Source organism: Petromyzon marinus, chromosome 8 (genome assembly GCF_048934315.1).
Source record: "Petromyzon marinus isolate PM22_M1 ecotype Great Lakes invasive population chromosome 8, UKy_Petmar_22M1.pri1.0, whole genome shotgun sequence".
NCBI lineage: Eukaryota > Metazoa > Chordata > Hyperoartia > Petromyzontiformes > Petromyzontidae > Petromyzon > Petromyzon marinus.
Window position 1 is genome coordinate 13,126,559 of NC_133674.1, and position 22,331 is coordinate 13,148,889.

Genomic DNA, 22,331 nt, shown 5'->3' on the forward strand with positions numbered 1-22,331 from the left:
TAATTGAATGCCACTGTTGGGTAATATTTGCCTTGTATTCCAATTAATAATCGCCAGGGTGCAAAAGCCAGATATGAATTGAACCCACAGGTTTGAAAATGTATTTGAATTTTCGCATCCCCGCTAAAGCCACAAGATAGAGCACAACAACTTTCAATCGAATCTTTGCTCACATTGTAGCCCCATGGTTTAGTCTGAGGCGGGATGGGTGGCAAGTTATACATCTGTTATTGCCACTTTGGAGTGCACACAAAACCAAATGTGAGCAGTGGGGTTATCTGCGTGAGTTGCAGCACAGCGGAGTTCACTTTACTGGGGGGGGGGGGGGTGGGGAAGCTTGCAGCTGCTTGAAGCAGCTGATTGCCCTCTAAACCGCCATCTATTCTTGAGCAGAGACCTTGGTCCTGTGGTTAGGGCCTCTAGAGGTTCTGTGCGATTTGCAGAGACCATCTCTAGCATATGTTCGGAAACTGTAGTAAGTGTTACAATTATAATTAATGAGCGCACGTATTAATCCATGAGTACTGGCAGCAGTGACAACAGTATTTAATATTACCAATCACCATTTTACTATTCCATGAAGCAAGTTTAAAAGGCGTATTTAAAGACAAGACATACAAAAGTAAGTTAAAGTTGATTATAGCAGCAGAAATGAGTTTTGTTTTTAGTGGCTGGACTGGAAAATCTGGATTTTGTGGAGTTGCCAAGCAGGTGTGGCAGAATTAAAATAATGAAAATTTTATTCAACACAATAATTGTGTCCAATAACTACTGACCACACCTGATGTTGGCACGCTCATGACAACTGTCACCCTTTGTGATGATTCATGAAAAAATAAGCCCCTTTAAAATATTGTTTTTGTAATGAGTAGAAGTGTGCCATTATTGTATCGCATTCAAATTAATTAATATACAGTGCTGGCCAAAAAGGTGTAAAGTAAATGTTTTAAACAAATGACAGAAAAAAATTAAACTTCGAGTTGAAACAAAAATATATCTTTTTACATTGTTTAATAATGTCAAGATATCTCTCACGAATGTTAATTTACAAAATGCTGCACATACTTAAAACGTTTCACAATTGTTTGCAATGAATATTATTTCTGCCAGGCAAGCAGTTAACCGATGCAGCATTGTCGAACAAGACAAGCGGAATGCTGTCATGTGCCGGCCCTCTAAAGGGAATTATACAATTTCTTGCTTCTTGACTCCAGAAATAATACGCAATCTCTATTAATCATGCGTTTGTACAGGAAACGCTTGGCATCCGCGGTGTTGATCCCAAACCGGGCTGTTAACCCCGAGTCTCTGTTCTCTCGGCAAAAACCCGTCGTGCCTTGGGCCTCCCGGGACCTCTCAGACTGAAGAAGACTGTGCGCCCCCTGCTCATTAAGTGAAAATATGCACCTCTGATGCTTGATTTCCATTTAGTGCCCTGGCACTCACCCAACTTGGATTGCCTCCGCGGTATTTTAAACTCAGCTGCAAATTTCACAAGCGGAGCCATTGTTCTCCCTTTCGTATATTAATGTAATGCTTTCGGCACATCTGCTTGCGGAGCGAAGTAAGACTCCCTTCTTAGAGCGTTTGGAACACTCTTGTGCGCCACTTTCGAACAATGGAAATTGAGCTTACAGTGAAACGACTCTGGTGTTATTCTGAAATCATACGCGTGAGCTACGTATCGTACAATGTGTTCCACTTTGGCGCTTGGATGCTACTTCTGGGTATGTAGTTGTTTTCGCACTGTATGGCCTTCGTATACACGACTAGTTATGAACGTGTGTGTTTTGTTTGCATCATATGTATCACTTGCAATTTGTACAGGGGGTCAATTTAACCATCGTCACTACGGGGTAGATGCACGTGAGTGCTATTTTGTGAGGAATCAACAATGGTCAACCCTATGGACAGACAGGAGCCCGGCATGGCAATGTTGAGTTTCCACCTGGGATAAAACGTCCATCAGCCCCCAGTTACCATCTCACTGTTCGAGTAGACAGGGACTGATTCATGTGATTGTGCAACACAGGCAGTGCTCGTTTATCTAGGGCAATGGGAGGGACGGTTCCGCCAAATTAAATAAAACAAAAACACGCTCAATGCACAACACAAGTCAATTCATAATACAGTGCAGCGTATGTATTATGTACCTACATAGAATATGGGTGAAATTATACAATGTATGAGAATATGAGTCACTGACTCTCAACGAGTGATTAGTAGCACATTTTAGAACTAGCACTCAAGTAAATATATAATAATTTGTTTTTCACAAGCATAAATTACAATCTGGGTAATCACCCCACGGATAGTGAGTATACTGGCCATGGACATGACAATCACGCTAAAGGGTCAACTTATGCTGTGTAGTTTTAGTACAGTATAGAGATCTATAAAGGATATGTAATTTGATGTGTTGCGTTTAAGTGATGTACAGTAACGTAACCTGCAATATAACCCATTCAAATAGGGGAGTGCTTTTCTATTGTGCCGATGTCTTGTTGTTGTTTGTAAGAGTGCCATTCATCTCTCTCGGTTGTTGTTTTTTTTCTTGCGTAAGCTGCATCCTCACCCAAGGACACCATATACAACGCAGCTTCATGTCAACTTGTCGTTTAAACAGAGGCGCTACTGAACAGATCGTAAACTTGTGATACCTATTAAAGATGGCCATAGGTAATAAAGCATTAAAGCTTGGCCATAGGTGTCATTTGGAATGTGCCTTTGCTTTGGAAACGTGATCATGTTACTTGGTATCGGTACAGGTGATCCCACTTTACAATACGTTCCATTGTCTTCAGTGAGCAGTCACTTGTGACGTCACTGCCATTGTGAAATTAGACGATACATTTAAACAAAATGGCAATTTTACACTCTTTAAGATGTTATCTCCCTCGCCCGGTAGGCAGGGTGTCCTAGGTTCGACCCCGACCCTGTTGATTTGGAGTTTGCGTGCTCTCTCTCCCCGTGGCGGTAGCAGCATGCATTTTTCTCCAGGTCCTCCAGGTTTTGCTCCCCTCCACATTTAGAGACTTGTGTTGAGATTATTTGGCTGCCGTGAGTTGGCTATGCACGGTGCGAAAGAAGTTCAGCATACATAAAGCCACTGCGAACTCTCACGCGTGGGCAGGTTGCCTCCGAAAGAGAGCTCAAAGCACAGTGAGTGGGCTTTACCTGGGGAATTAAAATACTGGTTGCTTCAAAAATATGTTAACACGTATATGGGACTATCGTTTATAATGGAAAAAGAACGCACAATACACTATAACATGATAACAAATGTATGTTAATAGCTTAAAGAAGTCAGTCTCCACTTGTTCGCCATAATTGTCAATACGTTGCCTGGAATCTTCTCCAGGTTGTCTCCAGAGCCCGGAGGCAGCAGCACATTTCTTGTGGAATTGTTGAAAAATGTATCCGAAGTGTTCACATTATTTTGAAGCACCCTGTAGTTTAGTTCAGTGTTCTTCATTGGTGGCCTTTCATGCGGCCCCCGACAATGCACAACAAGTGAAAACAATAAAACAATAACAATTGTTTTATATTTTTTTATTATTTTATTGTTTCCCTTCTACGTGACTTTACCGAAAGAACCAAGACTATGAATCCCTGCAAGTCACGAAAGCTTTAAATCAAAATTGAATACACAGCGAATGAAAACAACACCACCCCCTTGTGGGCCTGTTGTCGCGGCGCTCACACTGACGATGTCTTCTTGGCGAACGCGAGAACGAGTGAAGAGCGCTGCTTTAGTTGCGACGGTGTGAAGTGCGCATCGTCACGTGTTATTTACGCAAACTTGCGAAAAATAACACGAAGAATTGTGCCAATTGCCGAATGCGTATATGGGGTGTGTCAGGATTATAATGGTATTGCCATGGAGGTCGCTCGAGAACAACGCAGCATCAAAGCCACGCAAAATCGCGCCTGATTGGCACGCATCCAGATGGATGCGTGCTAATATGAGCGAGCTGCGCATGACATCAGGGCCATCTGTGCATACATGAGCCCCAGTCTCGTCCCTTCACCTGATGAAGGCCGCTTGTGTTGTGGCCGAAAAGTCGTGAGAATATTATTGTGTTATTTTATTTTATCAATTTTTTGTTTTATTCTCATTCTACGTGACTTTACCGAAAGAACCAAAGAAGATGAATCCTTGCAGTCACGAAAGCTTTAAATCGAAATTCATGAGCCCCATTCTTACAACATTTTGTACATTTCAGGGGTATGAAAATCTGATCAGATGCGCAGTCAATTGCAGTACTCGTGTTACCCTCCGTGAATTGAATATACCGTACTGTGCTACATTGTTGTGTTTGTATATATATGTGTGTACAGTGATGTAAGCGTGTATGAGTTCACTGATAAGCGCAAGTGTTCCAGTTAAACTACAAGGTGTAGACTTAATGCAAATAATCATTTACGATCACCGTCTATTCCATAACAGGGAATGGTGGTACAGCAGTTTGCGTACTGCGCTTTTAACATGGTGACCTCCGTTCACGGCTAACATCAGTGTCAAGTGAAATCTGAAACAGCTAGGTTCCCCACCCGCCAACCCACACCTCCCACCCCCTCCAAGCCACACTGACCAGCATGGATAAGTACGGTCAAACAACCCCCTTCACCAACGTGGGATGAGGAGGCTTTTGTTTCATCAGTGGATTGGCAAAAAGGGCTGTTTACGCAGTGTGTGGCTACATGCCAGTCACTGCAGTCGTGAAACACTTGCAATTTGTAACAAATGCTTGAGTGATCACTGCCCATCTCGATCTTAATTAGTTTATACTTGGATGTTAACAGGCATGCCATTGCTTGGAAACCGTGTCTTTCAAATATGTGTACGTTTGTATGTGCGTGTTTATGAAAATATCAACACATTCACATGTCCATACATATGGTTGCGTATGTGTGCCGTGCATTCGTGATTGCTCTATGGTTTTCTTTTACCGATGAATGCTGTGATTTAAAACACATGCTGCATATTCTGTGTGTTCGCGGATGCTTGGAAATTGTGTTTGTCGTTAAATTTGCACATTAATTGTCTAAGTAACTATTTTTCTACCAAAAATGAAATACGTATATTTCATACCGTATCAGTAATGGTGAAGTGTAACCACATGGTAAATTACGCAGAGTGACTGAGAAGCAACGTCCGAAAATATTTCACGAAGCAAATTTGTGGTTTATAACCACTGTTGGATCTTTGTATTTAAATACAAAATTACAAGCAAATCTGTCCCGTGAACAGACTAAAAGTACGGTGGCAAAACTGCAGCCTGAATAATTATCTGTCTCACGAAAAACCTGTATATTTGCATGTTTCGTCGTGATCAGTTACGGCTAGAGGAAAGGCCATCCCACGCTGCCATCATCCCACAGAAGTCCTGCGATACCACGTGGTCCCATCTCCTGGTACCTGAGCTGATGCATGCAGTAACGAGCTCATCCTCTTCAGCGCGCATATTTCGCATGCTCGTCTGTAGTCAAATCCCTTGTAATTCATCTGTCTACAATGTTGGGACTCATTGAGTAGGCCTAAATAACGCAACTGAATTTTAACATAGGCGATAAGAAAGTTGTCCAAACAAATGCTTCTGTTTACGTGACAACCCTTACTAGTTGGTTGTGTGGGGTGGTGGCGGGTTTTTACGACACATTTATTTACGCGATCTAACCCCAAAAAAAACTCTATTATGGATGATATTGGTTCGTGAAAGCCTACCGCGTGTTAAAACTCGATTCGAAGCTTTCGTGACTGCAGGAATTACTCCTTGGTTCGTTCGGTAAAGTCACGACGTGTTAAACCAAATAAATGCTATCTTCGCACGTGTTCATCGAAAGAAAAAAAACTCTGCCCGGGAGCATTCTGTTACCTGCATTAATAGCAAATTGCATTTCACCTTCACAGTAACTCCATAATAGACTCCAGTGGAAATGGGAAAATGTGCCTTGAGAAAGACGACGACCTGCTTTTGGCGGGTTTTACTTAGGCGTGTCACTGCAAAGTGACTCACTTGCCATTAGGGCTGAACGATTTGGGGAAAATATCAAATTGCGATTTTTTTTCTGACAGATATTGCGATTTGATTTGCGATTAAAAAATTTTTAAGTCAAGCTTCATTTGAATATTCACTACGTAATAGATTTAAAACATGTCATGGAGCATTGCCACGTGATACCATCAACATATGAACTGCTCTATTTATTCTAACGCAAGGATGAGAACTTAAAATATATTAATTGCTTCCAACATGTATTTATTAAAATGTCTTAATTGAAATAGAGCAATCAAACATAGAACGATTGTTAAGTTAAATGGATAAAATTATAATAATAATAATAATAAATATAACAATTCCAATAAGAAAGTAAGAGGACGTTTCAAATCGCAACAAAAAAAAATCGCAGCCTTTGCGATTTACTAATCGCATTGTTTCAAATTGCGATTTCGATTTGAAATCGATTAATCGTCCAGCCCTACTTGCCATAAGAAACTTTGCCCCAAAGCTGCGTGTAAACGTTGCGTTCGCAGCCATGCCTATCAACGTGAATGAGTTTGTTCAGTGATCTGGCAGTGAATGAATGAAGTTGATTCTACCCCCTTGGGCCGTATACCAATTGTCCTTTCGGCAGCCGCTACATAATGTTCGTTATCTAAGGTGAAATGATAGCAAACATTCCAGATACTAAATGTCTGTAAATATATGTTCACAGTATATGTATACCGCGTGTGTGTGTGTGTGTTTTCAAAGGTATATAGACACATAAAATGTAGGTTAAATGTCGGCAAGGGCTTTGAATAGTTGCTTAAAAAGAAAAAAAGTGGTCATAAAATGGGCCATCAATGTTGTCCTGGAAATCATTGCCTTGAATGAGTTACAGTTGGTAAGCAATATGAAGGCAAACTTTGCCGAATGTGTCAGAACAGATGCTAATGTTTGCACCAACAAGCTTGTAATGTTTGCTGAAGCGGTGCCTTTTCCCAAATAAATTCGATAAACGCGATGACTTTTACCCAAAGCCATCGCGTTTATTCGCAAATCCTTTTATTTTGGTGCGACCAATTAAGTGTATTTAATTGTTAATGGGATTTTAAAGTTACATTAGAATGTACTGAATATCCACGTCCCTTTAACTGATATATTACTACTCAGCTTCACCTTTAAAGAGGAAAACATGTCGCGTACGTTCACAGCCCAGAAGCAGACCTGGATAAATTCATCGCAATTATGCAGCCTCTGTGCGTGCCAGGTTGTGCAAGACTCTGACGTCAGGCAAATCTCCATAAAGGCTCAGATGTGTGTTGTTGTTGTTGTTTGCAAACCCAGTTGACGCTGACTTGTTGTTCGCTCCTGGGTTTTGAGAACAGAGCAAGGTTTATTTTTCCCACATACGCTGCAACGTTGCCTATCGGACCTGCTGGTCGACTGAGGCACCGTATAGGCAGATAAGTGAAAAGATTGGTTACGTGAACATTTTCGGAAAATATCGGTCAGACCGTGTATGCACATACGTGACATTTACTGTTTATGTATTTTTTCCCAAAGTTTGTCATCATTAGCCAAACGTGGATAGTGATAGTGGTTGACATTGTGATATGATTTTACTGATACATTTATGATCATGGCATTATATAAAGTAATAGCAGTATTATATTTATATTGGCCATTATAGAGGGTGTTGCATTATATGTTTACATATTATTCTGCCACAAATTAATCTGAGCTATACTGTAGCGAGAACATAATTAATTCAGAATATGGACAACCCCATGCCAAGTTATTTTGGATACTTGTACTTGCCATATTTGCTTTAACCTGTTAAAAATGATGCGTGATTATGATGAGTTCCCAGGAACTAGAAGCCACTACATTCACTACATCGTTAAAAAAAAGAATGATCATTTAATCGAATCATGACCATGATTTGCAGCATTCAATGAATGGCAATAGACGTGAAATGTATTGCCCCTATTAACGTAAAGTGTTGAGCACGCTGCACCAACCCTTTGACCGAAGTTAAATTCCAGGCCGCGACTTGCAACAGTGGCAACTGATATCTCCCCTCCTCTCCGTTTCACCATCTCACATTAACCAGAGTAGTGAAGTATAGTCAAATCCCCTTAGGTTCGGCATGGCATGAGGAGACTCTGTATCCATTGGTGGATGGAAAATTATTGTATCTACACGTACTTGTTAATACACTGCCTTTCCACAGTGTACTTATTGTTCATATATAAAGCTTGATTATACAGCTGGATTATACAGCATGCTTGTACTTACGTGCATGTTTTTTTCTTTGTAGAAATATTTTCATTTCTTTTTAAATATTTGGGGTCATACTGCACTTGGTTTGCAAAACATTTTTAACACTTGGAAAAATACCTCTTTTTTATTTCATCAGTAATGTTTTCATTACAGAACATAGTTCTAAATAAAAATCTTGTGCGTATTAAGTGTTTTTTTCCTCCCCTAACTAAACTGTATTATTCATTCCCACATGCCCCCTAAGGTATTATTCATTCCCACATGCCCCCTAAGTTAGCATTAAGTGCTGTGCTCTATTTAAAGAAGGTGGACTGAGTATATGTTTGTACAAAGTGATGCTGTCTGCTCTGTGTCTTTCTAATCGCGAAGGTCGCTCAGTCACAACAGTACAGACCTTGCACCAACCACAGGCCTGGCTCTGTCTTCAGCTGCAAATAATTATTTTTCACAGTTCATACATCACTTTAAATTAACTTTCCCACAAGACAGCTTACATTCTTTCCTATTTCCTTTATTAATGACAGACTGATAAGCTGCACGGTTTATTTTGCAAATGGAACATTTTTGTGGAGTAGCATAGTAACTTTGCATGATAAAAATAGCCTGATGTTTAATATACCGTTTTGTAGTACTTTGAAGTGCATCAAGTCCAATACTTAACTACATTCAATGGATTTGTTCCGGAAGTTGTATTTGTGATGAAGATTTTATCTACGACAAATGCTGAACAGAATGTGGTTGGTATAGACAAAGCAATGTTGGCACTGCTGTTGTCTCGAATCAGCGTTATTCAGTATTTGCTTTTAAAACACTGCGATAATAATTGTATTAACTTAAGGTCACCACTGTGGTGCAGTAACCCATGAAAGCACAGCGGCTGTTTTGACAAAAGTATTTTGATAATTATTCATTCATCTATATTATGTAGAGAAAAAAAACACATTTAGGTCAATGATTGTAAATAGAAAAGTGTGTTAAGAAGCATGGGCAGATGCTGGCTTTGAATTACATGAAGAAACAGAAAGAGATACACGTAGATTATAAAACATATACAGGTAGTCCCCGACTTACGAGGGAGATGCGTTACGACGACCCCATCGTAAGTCGGGGACTACCTGTACAGGATAACGACATTAAAACTGTTAAGTAACATAAGTGGTCTTGGATGGAATACATCCCTAGATGGCAAAAAAAAATATCTTTGGAGACCGGGAGATTGATGATCGATGTTCAATCGCCACGTTGATGCCATTCGTCATGATTTCTCACTTCACAAAGTGGGCCACATGAAGGCTGAATTTCCATTCCAAAATTTTTTAACCAGCACCTATCGTTATTTCTGAAATGCACACTTACGGGCGGACTCTCCGCTTCGCAAGTTGCTAGTAAAATATACCTGCACAGTGGCGGAGGTTGAAAGGGTAACATTTTATGACAAAATCTGGCTCTGGTATGGAAACTAGCCCTACTGACAATCATCCCTTGTGAATTGTTACATCTGCCATGGATATTCGCCAAGTCGACGATTTTGTATATTTTCACAGTTGTGCTGTATACCACGTGTTTTTTTGGCAACTAGCAAGCTTGGTGATGCAAAGCATAGTACTGTACGTACAATGATATATTTTTTTGCTCAGTGGCACAGGTTTAGTTATTGTGTAAAAGGAAAAAACCCCAGGAAATAAACAAGCCATGTTGGATGTCTGCCGCGCATTGAGGCATTCTACTCAAGGTGACCTCCACAGGAGCTATATAACACACGTAAAGTTGTACCACGTGTTGTTCGGCACGTGATGGTCTACATTTCGCTCCACCTTGCTGGGAGCTTCTTCAGTTCCTGTCCAATGTTTTTCTCCAACTATTCACTCCAACTTTTCACTCCAATGTTTTGCTCCACATGTCGAGCTCTCAGCAACTGCCCTGACGAAGCTCCTAGTAAGTGGTGCAAAAAACACATAGGGCATCATTCCAAATAAATCGGAGTAAAACCCAACATCGCATTGAAGAGCTGTTTGTGAGGTCTGTTGATGAACCTATACAAAACCGCTGGTCCTTGGTGTAGATATATGCTATGAATTTTGGCACACCAGAAGAGGCATGAATGTAAACCATTTCCTTGATGCAAATCCGTCATGATGAGCCAACTCTGTTAAAATGCTGCCTGATGTGGTTTATATATCTGCTGTGGAAGCAACTTGACTAAACTGCCTCATTGCAAGGCAGACAACCAACGTGGGCTGGTTATTTTCCTGGGGCTTTCTATTGCACACAATAAACTCAATCTGTGCCACTCAGCAATATATATCATTGCACGATGCTTTGCATCATCAGGCGTGCTAGTTCAATCCAGTGTAATACCACTTCACCCCCGACTGGTAAATTATCAGATTTTCCCACTTCAGCTGCTCTTATGATCTGAATGGTCTCAGGGCCCTCCAAACTGTTGATGATGTGGCAGTCGCCTGACTCGGCAAGGCGAGCATCAGATACGAATAATTATATAAATAATTTGCCAGAGGAGAGTAGGCCACCATAAGAGTGAGAATGATAATAAGCGATGGATGATCGTGAATACGCTCATTCATAAAGACTGCTTTTGGGCATAGAGGGATATCATTAAATAATTAAGGTTTACTGAAATTATTAAATGAAGTATATAAATTGATTGCTGAATCATTTAAATTACAGAGCCCTTTTTAATCCACAATTAGATGACGGCCTTCCCGCACCATGTCAGTTGCGGGGGTCGTTTGCATCAGGTATCACTCACCGCTCAAGTCAGCCCATGGTGAGGAACTGAACTCAGGAGACAGGTTTATAGTGAAATTCATGCACCATTGCACTAACTGTTCCAATAATAGTCTCTAGGTTTGCTTACCAGCTGTGATGTGAAGCTCAAATGGCCATTATGGTGTTCATCAATGCGGTATTTTGCAATGAATGACGTAAACTCTATGAGGATTTGGGAAAAAGGCACTTAAATAGACTATTTGCATCGGATGGAATTCCATCAAGTCAATATCGCGCCTGCAATGAACCCCATAGATGCATCCGGCACGTTTTTTTGATCGAGCACGAAAGGTTTGCGCTCGAGTCGGTCTTTTGAAACGGACTCGTGGCCAACACACTTTGGTGTCAGACAACCTGACACTGACATAACTACTCCGAGGCTCTCTCCTGTGGCTGCACCTGCCATGTATCAGATCGTTGTGTCACGTGCATTACTCACAAATGAGTGATTTGGGTTGCTTGCGCTCCAGTCAGTCTACATGTCAGAACATGGCATGTGAATGGCGTGTGCCAATCGCCTCTGCAAGAGCTGTTAGAACACAATAGTTTTAAATGCCAATTTTATCTGCATTGTTTCAAAGCTGCACACCTATATTCTCCAATATCCAACCATGTATGAAAAGGCTTTATTTAACTGGAGGTCATGTAATAATTCAGGCTGGTAGATGCCATTTGGCCCATAATCGAGTCTTGTGGGTTAGGTTATCCTGACTTGATTGTGCAATTTGTGTTCATGCATCACTACGCTGTTTGTGAATAAAGTTCATTATGAGTGCAGGTTTTTAACGTTGTAGACTGATGACACCATTCTGTACCCACTTGTCTAGTACGTAACCTGTGTGTGTGTTCCATTCCTGTCGACCCATACGGTTTACCCATATTCTTGTACAGGGAAATTGAGTTTTCAAGTCCATACGGTGTACAGCCGTTTCAATACGGGCAAAAAAACGAATTTGTTTATTTGTTTGTGTTCCTCCCTTGTCATGAGACTTTGTACAATGAGCGTTGAGATATATAAGGGCACGGGGTGACCAAAAAGGTCTGAATTGTTCTGTAATAAGGTACTGATAAGGGGTTGACGGGTATTGGTGTTCATTCCATTGCAGTGATCCTCTGCAGCTCCAGCAGCTGCACAATCAGGTACTGTTGGAGCAACAGGAAGCTTTCCTCCTCTCGCACCATCAACAGCTGCCATTTCCACCTCCACCGGCGGCTTTCCTGCAGTCCCCGACCACGCCGAGCCAACCTCCTGTAGCAGAGACAGCGGTGCCACCGCCGCCACCAGCCCCACCAGCCCCACCAGGGCCACCAGCGCCACCGGCAACCACGACGGCAAGCATGAGCCTCGCCAACTCGGCGGCACTGCCGCTAAACCAGCAGCCCAGCCGTGCTTCCGTGGGCCAGCAGTCCTTCAGTTATGCCAGGCCCAAGCAATTCATCGCCGCTCAGAATTTGACCAGCACCATCGTGTCCGCGGGGTCTCCTTCTTCATCTCCTGTCCCGACCAGCCTGAGCCTTTCCCTCCCAGCTCCACCGCCGCCGCCGCCGCAAACCGCTCCGCCGGCAAACAACGCTCACCGGGTGGCTTCCCCGACATTGTCGTCACCGACATTCCTGAACAACAGCAACGCGAAAACCGCAGCAGCCTATTCCCCTCCCATAGCCATGTCGCCGCCGCCCCAGTTCTCGGCAGCCAGCCCCACAGCGCCCGCCACCTACCCGGGCTCCCCACTGGCCCAGCCGGGACACACCTGGTCCTCGCTGCCGCAGTCTCCGCAGTCGCCCCCCACTGTCAGCCCGCCGGCCTCTTTCGTGCAGTCCCCGGCCGCCTTCCTGAGCGCACTGCTGCCGTCCCTGCCCTCCCTGCCACCGACCAACGCCATGGGCCTGCCGAGGGCGGCCCCGTCCACGTAAGGCCGCACGCATCTCAATGGGCCATTGTGTGGGCATGATGAATTGCAGCAATTATTGCGTAAAAATGCGAGTTGTTTGTCCATAATTGAACAATGCTTACATTTTTAGGTGTTTTTTCTCTCGCTTGTTAAACGTTTCCGCTCCATCTGGAGCGCTGTTGTTATTACTGGCCGGGACGCATTTGCATGTAAACTTAACGTGAAATATTTATATATATATATTTGAAATGCTGTGGTTGTCATGGTAAGGTGTACAGGAACTCTCATCTAGCTTTCCAGCACGGCATGTTTAAGGGCACCTTTAAAAGTCATGTGAAGTGCCTTTAAGTTGTAGCAATAGCTAACCCCGTTTGTTGACGCACTAAGAGTGTTAAAACACTTTAAATTAAATCAGTGGAGGATAATGAAATCATTAGGTGGCCATTTAACATCGCCCCAACTAATATAAATTGCCTCTCAATTCTTGGCTTCATTTAGTGAACTCTTAGCCAAGTGATTATTGCAGCGCAAGTGGCCCTGGTGCCTCACCGTAACATTCCCCATCACGTTGAGACAGGCAGATGCAGGGCTCGCTCAAGAGGCAGAGCAGGGGCCCACGCTCCGTCAGCGAAGATGACATCCGCGACACGAAGGATGCCCTCATCCAGGACCTGGAGAAGAAACTGCGGTTCAAGGAGGACATATTGCACAATGGGCAGTCGGTAAGCATGTTGCAGTCATCCCGGCTCAACTCGTAAAGGGGGATAACTGCACATGAGATTTATAGCAGTCGAACAGTCGGGGATTCGTAATATGGCAAGCTAAAGGTAAGGTACAAGTTGAGTCCTGCAATTGCTCACCGCTGTTGGTGAAAGGAAATCCACTCGAGAGATCTCTCGAAGAGCCCTTCTACAGGGAATTTGGCCTGCTCTTCTATCTTGGTCCGACATCTCAGAAGAGGTGGGAGTACCCACACTTTACACCACAACCACCACACACGGCCTGCTGGTCAATGAACACTGGAAGCGGTACACAATGTAATTATGGTTTAACTTGTGAATTGCTCTGTTAAGGTTCAACAGATGTGTGTAGTTTCAACACAATAATGTATTTCTCAAGCTGTATTTAATGGGTATATTCATGAATCACCACATTGCATCAGTTCCTGTCTCTGTGAAACCCATTAATTATAATGCATCTTTCTGTATGTTTACCACTGCGTATCAAAAAGTTGGGCTACATTCATATTGACAAATTCCTCAGTCTAAAAATGAAACTCAGAACATCAAGCTTCTGAGATATAAGCTGTTGTTATACCCATGTGGCCACAAAAACCCAGTTGGGGCAAGGTCATGGGAATTTCATACTGCTTTGCTGTTGAAAATAAATTATACTTAATACTTTGCAACCTAAAATAACGACGATTGTCCTCTGGCATGAGTCTAGAGGGATGTTTTATACTAGGAGCCTATCAGTCACGAGTCTCTGGAGAAGTCATGCTGCCAGCCACTGATAATACAAATGCAGGCCAAAAATACACCTGCAGAAACGGCACATTTACCGATGCAGTGCATATAAATGGTGCATTACTATTTACAAAGGGAAATATCTGTCCCACATAGTTCACAGGGATGTTTACATAACAATGTCTGTGTGGAATGTGCACAGTTTAACTCATGAATTCGTTGGAGGTGTTTTTTTTTATATGTTAAGTTAGATAATATTGATTGTTTTAAAGATGGCAGTCGTGGGCTGGATTTTAAGACACATCCTTGCCTTCTCTTAGAGTCGGTTTTATTACGTTGTAATTATTACTCATTTCAATAACGTTAGATTAGTTAATCGATATTATGTTATACCTTCATCGTTTCTTCAAATGATCTGCCTGTCAATGGAGAAGCAATGCGGTGATTGAAAAGTATATTCCGCATCTTGGTGTTGAGTTGTGTCGTAATTGGAAGCTGGTGACAAATTGGCACTTGAAGTGGTCATCAGTGATTAAAAAAAACTACATGCAATCTGCAATGAATGTAAAGAATGCACTGCAATTACCCACGCACACGCATTTCTTTGTAATTTACTCCTGCGAGTACACTTTGGTAATGTTACCGTCTCCCCGAGGCTGGTGCCTCAGCTCAAGGTTCAATTGTGCGACCAGAAAGTCTTCCGTAACTGAGGGAGCTTTACCTCAATCAATAGTCACTGAGATTTCCGTTCCAGCACAAGTCAAAATAATAAAAAAACATGCTTACATACTTCCTTCATTAGAATCATTCGAATCATTCAGGATCTTTCCACTGCTGGATGAAAGCCCCCTCAAGCCATCATCATTATCATCTCGCATGGTTTTGCAATGCAACGATCCATCTCGCTCTTGCACACGGGCTAATTTAACGTCTCCATCTCTGCGGTGGATGTCTTCTTCCACGTGCTCTCTCCTTTTGACTGACATGCCATTGTTATAGGCTTGGCCACTGGCTACCATCCCTCCTGGAGACCTTTTCTTGCCAAATGGCAAAGTGTTTGCCTTTAACACCGTGAAAGGCCAGTTAAGCAGGCGCGTGTGTGTGCGATATGCAATAATTTGACATCGGACAAAAGCTACAATTATTATATTAATCATTGGAATTGGATGGGACAAAGTGTTGTCTAACATAATTGATTTTAAAGTTATATTCAAAATATAATGTACTGTTCTTATTCACATTCAATATTTACATTGATGCGTTAGGGATTTTTTTTGCATCCATCAATGATATTATCTGCATAAACAGTGCAAATTATTACTTGTGGTACGAGTGGGGCTTTGCTAATGATGCATCTTCTCATGAAGTATGGCTTCTTTTAAACCAATAGCGTCTCCTAATCTTGTTATATCTATAAAAATAATAATATAAACAGATCGCTGCATATTCTTAGCTCTTTCGGTAAAGTCACGTTGAAGGGAAACAATAAAATATATATAAAACAATAAAAATTCTCACGACGTTTCGACCGTGACACAAACGGTCATCATGAGCACGTGGAAGAAGACATCATGACCGTTTGTGTTATGGTCGAAACGTCGTGAGAATATTTATTGTTTTATATATATTTTATTGTTTCCCTTCAACGTGACTTTACCGAAAGAGCTAAGAATATGAATTACTGCAGTCACGAAAGCTTTAAATCAAAATTTAGATCGCTGCATATTAAAATGTATTACATGAGATAAAAAAAAGAATTATTTCTCCAACTGGTTTCAACTTGGAAATGTTTAAGAAGTTCATGTTCATATACTAAGGGTTGTCACAACTTGCAGTTCGTGACTACCTTTTATTCTTAGCTTTTCAACTCTGCCATAGACTGAGATTACAGCACCTTACACCGCTCTTGCAAATCAGACTGTCCTGGTCTCTTGAGTTCTCATCTGGTTCGACAAATTAAACTTGACCAACTCTTGTAACTAAAGCTCAACACATTTGTCAATAAATCACCAAAATAATACATCACAAAATAATTGATTCAATTTTGTGCTTAAAACAGTAATTTCAAGCTGTAATTTATTCTTTCCATCATAAAGTTTTTTTAAAATTAATTTGCGGTTTTAGAATTATGGACGATAGCAATGGTCATGTCAAATTCACTGGGAAAGACTGAATGCTGCACATGTATACGCAGCATGTGTCAGATCATTTGTAACAGTCCACATTTGTTTAACTAATAATCGCCACGTGTTTTCACTTGGAAGTTCAGATTGTGGGTGATTTTGAGGAATTAACACAGTGCCTTCTGACTTTTTTGTAAGGAGTGTGTTAAACAAATGAGATTTTAATAGTTGCGAAGTAATTGCTTGTGCAATATTGAGAACTCTCATTTGTAAGAGTGATCTCAAATAAAAGCACAACAACAAATCGAGGAGTAATCAGAGGGGAAAAAACAACCAAGTAGAAATCAGAGTCAAAAGAATCACATTACAGAAGAAATCTTAACTACTGTTTGCTTGACAGAGGGTTGTAACAAGCAATATATTTATTTTTTACAATTATTTCCAAAATCTAATTTTAAAAAAATGTGCTCCTTTTATGTTTTCGTATGTCAGCTGTGGTCTGTGATATGTCACTTTTCTGTGTTGTTTTTTGTTAATGTGATGCCACTGTAAGAAAGATTCCCACGATATATTTTAAGATGGGATTGTTTTCTGATGTAAATTATAGCTTTTTATTTTATATATATATGGGAAAAATAATGTACTCAGAATTTTTTATTGTTGAAAGCGTAGTAGATTTTTGGATTATTACACCACAGGATCATGTGAGATGGAAATAGCCTGGAGAAGAATTTATCAAGCAGTGGTTGATGGTGATGATAATGATGTTTGAATAGCTGAACGCTGAATAGGTTTTATCGAGGTGCAATCAGATAAACAAGTCTGCATCTAACCGTATAAAACTACTACACAACACTGATCAACCTACCTGGAGTAGGACTAGGTCCCTTCATGTCTTGTGACCTGCTACGCTTATCCAAGTGGTGAGCACTCTTTGGCTGATTGCACGTTGTCATGCGGCTTGCCAGGTGATGAGAAAGCTTGCTTTCCTTGAGCCACCCCATCTGCTGAATAAAAGCTTGAATTCAATGGCCATCTATGATGTGCATCGAAAAATGCGACACATGCCTCATGAAAACAACAGCCCGTTTTCCAGTGTGTCTGACCTACTCCCCCCCCCCCCCATCTCTCTTCAGCACTGACACTGTGATTTGTTGCCGATCACTGGCTGTCCCCCTCAGCTTTCAAGCATGGGGCGCCAAGCTGTCCTCCTAACGCTTGCCATGCTCCTCGCCTTCTTCATCCTCCCCACCTCCTCCACGCATCCCCTGTTTGTCAGAGGCTGACGTATGAGGAAAAGATGGCTCGCAGGCTTCTTGGACCAAACAGCACCGCTGTTGTTTTTCAAGCCGACGAGCCCGAAGAGCGTGATGTCGAGGCACAGGTACAAAATCTGGATGCTCTTTTTTTTTCTCTTCTACGAGGTGCAGTTATTACAAGCTTTGAAATGAGAGATGCTCATCGTTTTCACAACCGCCGTCATTATTTACCGTAACCCCTTTGACACGCCCGTCATCCAAATTGAAAAGATCTGTCATCGATGGGAATCCCAATATTGAAAGCGGTGTTATGAGTCTGTATGTAACTTTTGATATCTCATTTTTAGAGCCTTGTGACCACGCCTATTTTTTCGCTCCTATATTTCTATATATATAAAAGTAATTAAAGCGACATTTCACCAACAGAGGTAGATCCAAAATCCCTCAACAGAGCACAGGGGAATGCATGCCCCGTGTCTTAATCTTGAACTGAAAACATCTTTTTAAAAAAACATAAAGCAGGACCCTCCTGAAAAAGAGGCCTTGAACTTAGTGTGGCTTCCCTCAATGAAGAAGTGATAATAATTAAGTGACCTAAAGCAACTTTGTCCAAACAAAATATTCTGAATGCCTTTCTAAGAAATACCTGAAACTCTACGATCATTTTGAGTATTGTGGATTTCAGTTGTAAACTAGAGCCCTTTTATGCTTCTAATTTTAAGGACAAATTATGGTTGTCTTACCCATTGACTGAAACTGTTTGATTGATGCCAGGTTTTCTGCATCATTCGCTTGTTGCTTGAGTGATTTGTTTTCATGGAAATTATTTGGTTGGTCAGGACCATACACAGCTCACTGAAGTCACTGCTTTCGTTAAAACATCTCCCAGTTCCTGATTGCACACCATTTTTCATGAATCCACTCGAGACAATTTTTATCAACTATATTTATTCGCTGGTAGTTTTTGCCTTCAGCCGTATCCTGGCGTCACTCCCAAGAACCAAAATGATTGCGCACGTGCCACCCACCAAGACAGCCGCTCATCCTCATCATACCTGGGTTCGCATCCGCTCCCAAGCAGCACAGACGTGTTTTCTATTCGACACTGACATGCCAGCCACCGTGCCTGCCATTAACCCTGTGCCCCCTCCCCGGTCTCGTTTGGTGCTGTGCAGCTGTGTGACTCGTCTCACCATTTTGTTTTTTTCCCCCTCGTCCTCGCAGGACTTTAAGTCTGTGATACAGGCAGCCCGGGAGTCTCTTGGTAAACAACAGGTTAAAGGAACTTACTGTTTACCATTTTACTTCCATTCAAAATACTCTATGCTGGCTTGTAGATGAGAGACCTGTCTCTTGGGCCCATAGATTGTGCACTTAACGCAATGTCAAGACAGATGTACATGGGGGCACTTTCAAACACAGAGTAAAACCAGCTGCAGAGCATTCTACCATTGTCACGTCATGTACAGGGAAGCAACATTAAAGCTATATTCTTGGTTCTTTCGGTAAAGTCACGTAGAAGGGAAACAGTAAAATAATACAAATATAAAACAATAAAATTCTCACGACGTTTCGACTGCAACACACGCAATCATCATCAGGTGTGAAAACCACAGCAAGAAAATTTGAAAAAAGTCGCGGTTTTTTAACGTTTGCATCACGGAGAGCGATTTGACAGTTTGTTCAGATGGACGAGTCCATCTATGTTCGGAAGAGAGGAGGGGGGAGACGAAAAATAATGGATGCGGTCTGAAAGCCACCTTAACCGTGATCAATCAATTAAGACTGCATCCATTATTTTTTGTCTCCCCCCCTCCTCTTTTCCGAACATAGATGGACTCGTCCATCTGAACAAACTGTCAAATCGCTCTCCGTGGTGCTAACGTCATAAAAAAAACGCCACTTTTTTCAACATTTTTCAAATTTTCTTGCTGTGGTTTTCACACCTGATGACGATTGCTTGTGTTGCAGTCGAAACGTCGTGAGAATTTAATTGTTTTATATATTTTTTATTTTATTGTTTCCCTTCTACATGACTTTACCGAAAGAACCAAGAATATGAATCCCTGCAGTCACGAAAGCTTTAAATCAAAATTTAACATTAAAGCTGTTTTTATTTCTCCAATGCCAGTTCGCCTTACAAAAGTTATAACGAGTGCCACCAGACTATCCATACGATGTGTTTTCGCAGATAACTGGAAATATTGCTCACATTTAGCACTGGCAGAAAACATCAGTGCAGTGATATTCATGAGTGCACAAAATCTGTACCCTGCAGAGTTTTGTTGTAAAGTAAGTGACGACTTTTCAGGATTCTAACTGCGGTCGCTGTTGAATTTGACCCTTCACACCGCAAATCTACTGGGCCCAAATGCTATCGGTATTCCTTAAGGAGTCCAGGAATTTGAGCTTGTGCATGATCCAGCAAAGCAGGTGACGCCTGCTTTCCTGGTTTAACCCTGTTTTTACGTGTTGCTGCATGCTGCATGGAAGAGGAGGCTTGATACATTCCCAAGGTTGTTATTAACTTGTCCAAAATGAAATGAAGCAAAAAATACTATCATTAAAACTGCATCGTAAATGGTCACATAGAAATTATGGATTTTTCTAATACTTGGCTTGTAGGCCTTTGATTAAAGACTGGACGTGTTTAAAATGCCTGTTTTCAATATATTGCCAAACTTGTATATTTGATCCTCATGGCGGTAGCCCGGGGTACCAAATAATACAAAATGGCCGAGGCAATTAAATATTTTATTTATGGGACACTCCTTTTTTTCCAGGCGTGTACTTAACTCGGCGACTGGGGTACCAGTTAATCCGAAATCAGTGCCACTCCGCGATGTTGAAACCCAGCGAGGACGATTGCGCCGAAACCCTGAACGCTCGCGTACGCACCGTGGTGGCGCATAGTGTACAGCTCATCGAGATGAGTCAATTGCCACATGGCCGACCATCGATACACTAAAAGTGACTGCATCACGGACATTATGCGATGGCCGGGGTACTACGGTACCCCGGGGTACCGCCATAAGGTTAATTTATTCCTAAGCATACATTTAACTTACTGGTTTTTTTTCTAACTTTACAGAAGCGCTGACTTGGCAACTGAAAATGCTAACGCAGTACTTTTAACAAAATTTACCTCAATTGCAGTATTTTTTACGTTATGTATTATGGAAGCATGCTTACGCAAACTTTTGACATTAGACTCTTCAATGTATTATACATAACTTCATATTTTTTCATATATATGACGATATGTGTAATTGTATTTCTGCATCCTGCTTCAATATATATTGTTTTACTTTCTCTTCATTTTTCTGAATTTAATATTGCACACAAAACACAATTAAACTACATCGTTTTAAATGATACACCTTTTCAGCTCGGCTCGGTTTTCTAATGAATTAATTTTTCATTTCGTTCTACCTCATTTATTTTGTCTTCACATTGTTGGAAAGGTCACATTCAGATCATGGCCATTTGAGTAATGAATACAAGTGGAGAGCATCTTTCATATCCACTCTTTATCTCTCTTAATCTGCTGGAGGTCTCAGATTTTCCAAGCCACCTACCCAAGCCACCTCCATCATGTGGAATGTGCGGAGGTTACACAATGGTCATTGAGGTCCCATGTGTCAGTGCTTCTTCATATCCCTTTGTTTCTCTCATGCTCCTGTGCCCAACTCTCAATCTGCCCAAACAAATGAAACCAAACAATCTCAAACATCCAAGTATTTATACTCCCTGGTTCTTTCGGTAAAGTCACGTAGACAGAAAGAAAAATAAACATGACGTTTCGGTCGCAACACAAGCGTCCGTCTTCAGGATTTATATAAAGCCACAACAGCCGATCATTTTTTCACACCTGAAGGCGGACGCTTGTGTTGCGATCGAAACGTCGTGTTTCTTATTTTGTTTTATTATTTATTTTTCTACCCACGTGACTTTACCCAAAGAACCAGAGAGTGTGGATTCCTGCAGTCACGAAAGCTTCAAATCAAGATCAAGTATTTAGTGAGGCATGCTGCCATCGGTCTATTCTGACCCACGTTCCTGTGAGCTATTGCTGTCTCTTTGAGGCTCTTGCGACCAATGTTGTGATTCACAATTGATCTTTGGGTCACCTCTCCGCATCGAGTAATATAATGTTTGTCGTACGACGTTTCGACTGCAACACTAGTAATCATCATCAGGCGTGAAAACCCGAGCAAGAAAATTTGAAAAAAGTGGCGGGGTTTTTTTTACGTTAGCACCACGGATAGCGATTTGGCAGTTTGTTCAGATGGACGAGTCCATCTATCTTCTTTGGTTCTTTCGGTAAAGTCACGTACCGAAAGAACCAAAGAAGATGAATCCTTGCAGTCACGAAAGCTTTAAATCGAAAGAGTCCATCTATGTTCGGAAAAGAGGAGGGGGGAGACGAAAAATTAATGTATGCTGTCTGAAAGCCACCGTAAGCGTGAACAATCAATTAAGACCCGAAATGGTTTAAACAAGTGTTTTGACTTGTTTTTATTCTCAT

The 22,331-nt window shown here is 41.5% G+C and overlaps 1 protein-coding gene across 3 annotated transcripts in view; it reads left to right on the forward strand.

Moving 5' to 3' along the window:
• Positions 1 to 22,331, forward strand: part of LOC116940239 (palladin-like) — a 138,747-nt gene that overhangs the window by 96,877 nt on the left and 19,539 nt on the right. For 2 of the 3 annotated variants that reach the window (XM_032949734.2, XM_032949737.2), the window contains 4 exons: positions 12,170 to 12,973; positions 13,533 to 13,677; positions 17,824 to 17,928; positions 19,028 to 19,078. In XM_032949734.2, coding sequence (XP_032805625.2) covers positions 12,170 to 12,973; positions 13,533 to 13,677; positions 17,824 to 17,928; positions 19,028 to 19,078 — 1,105 coding nt within the window. The remainder of the gene's footprint in view (positions 1 to 12,169; positions 12,974 to 13,532; positions 13,678 to 17,823; positions 17,929 to 19,027; positions 19,079 to 22,331) is intronic. The other variant, XM_032949735.2, reaches the window with a different exon arrangement.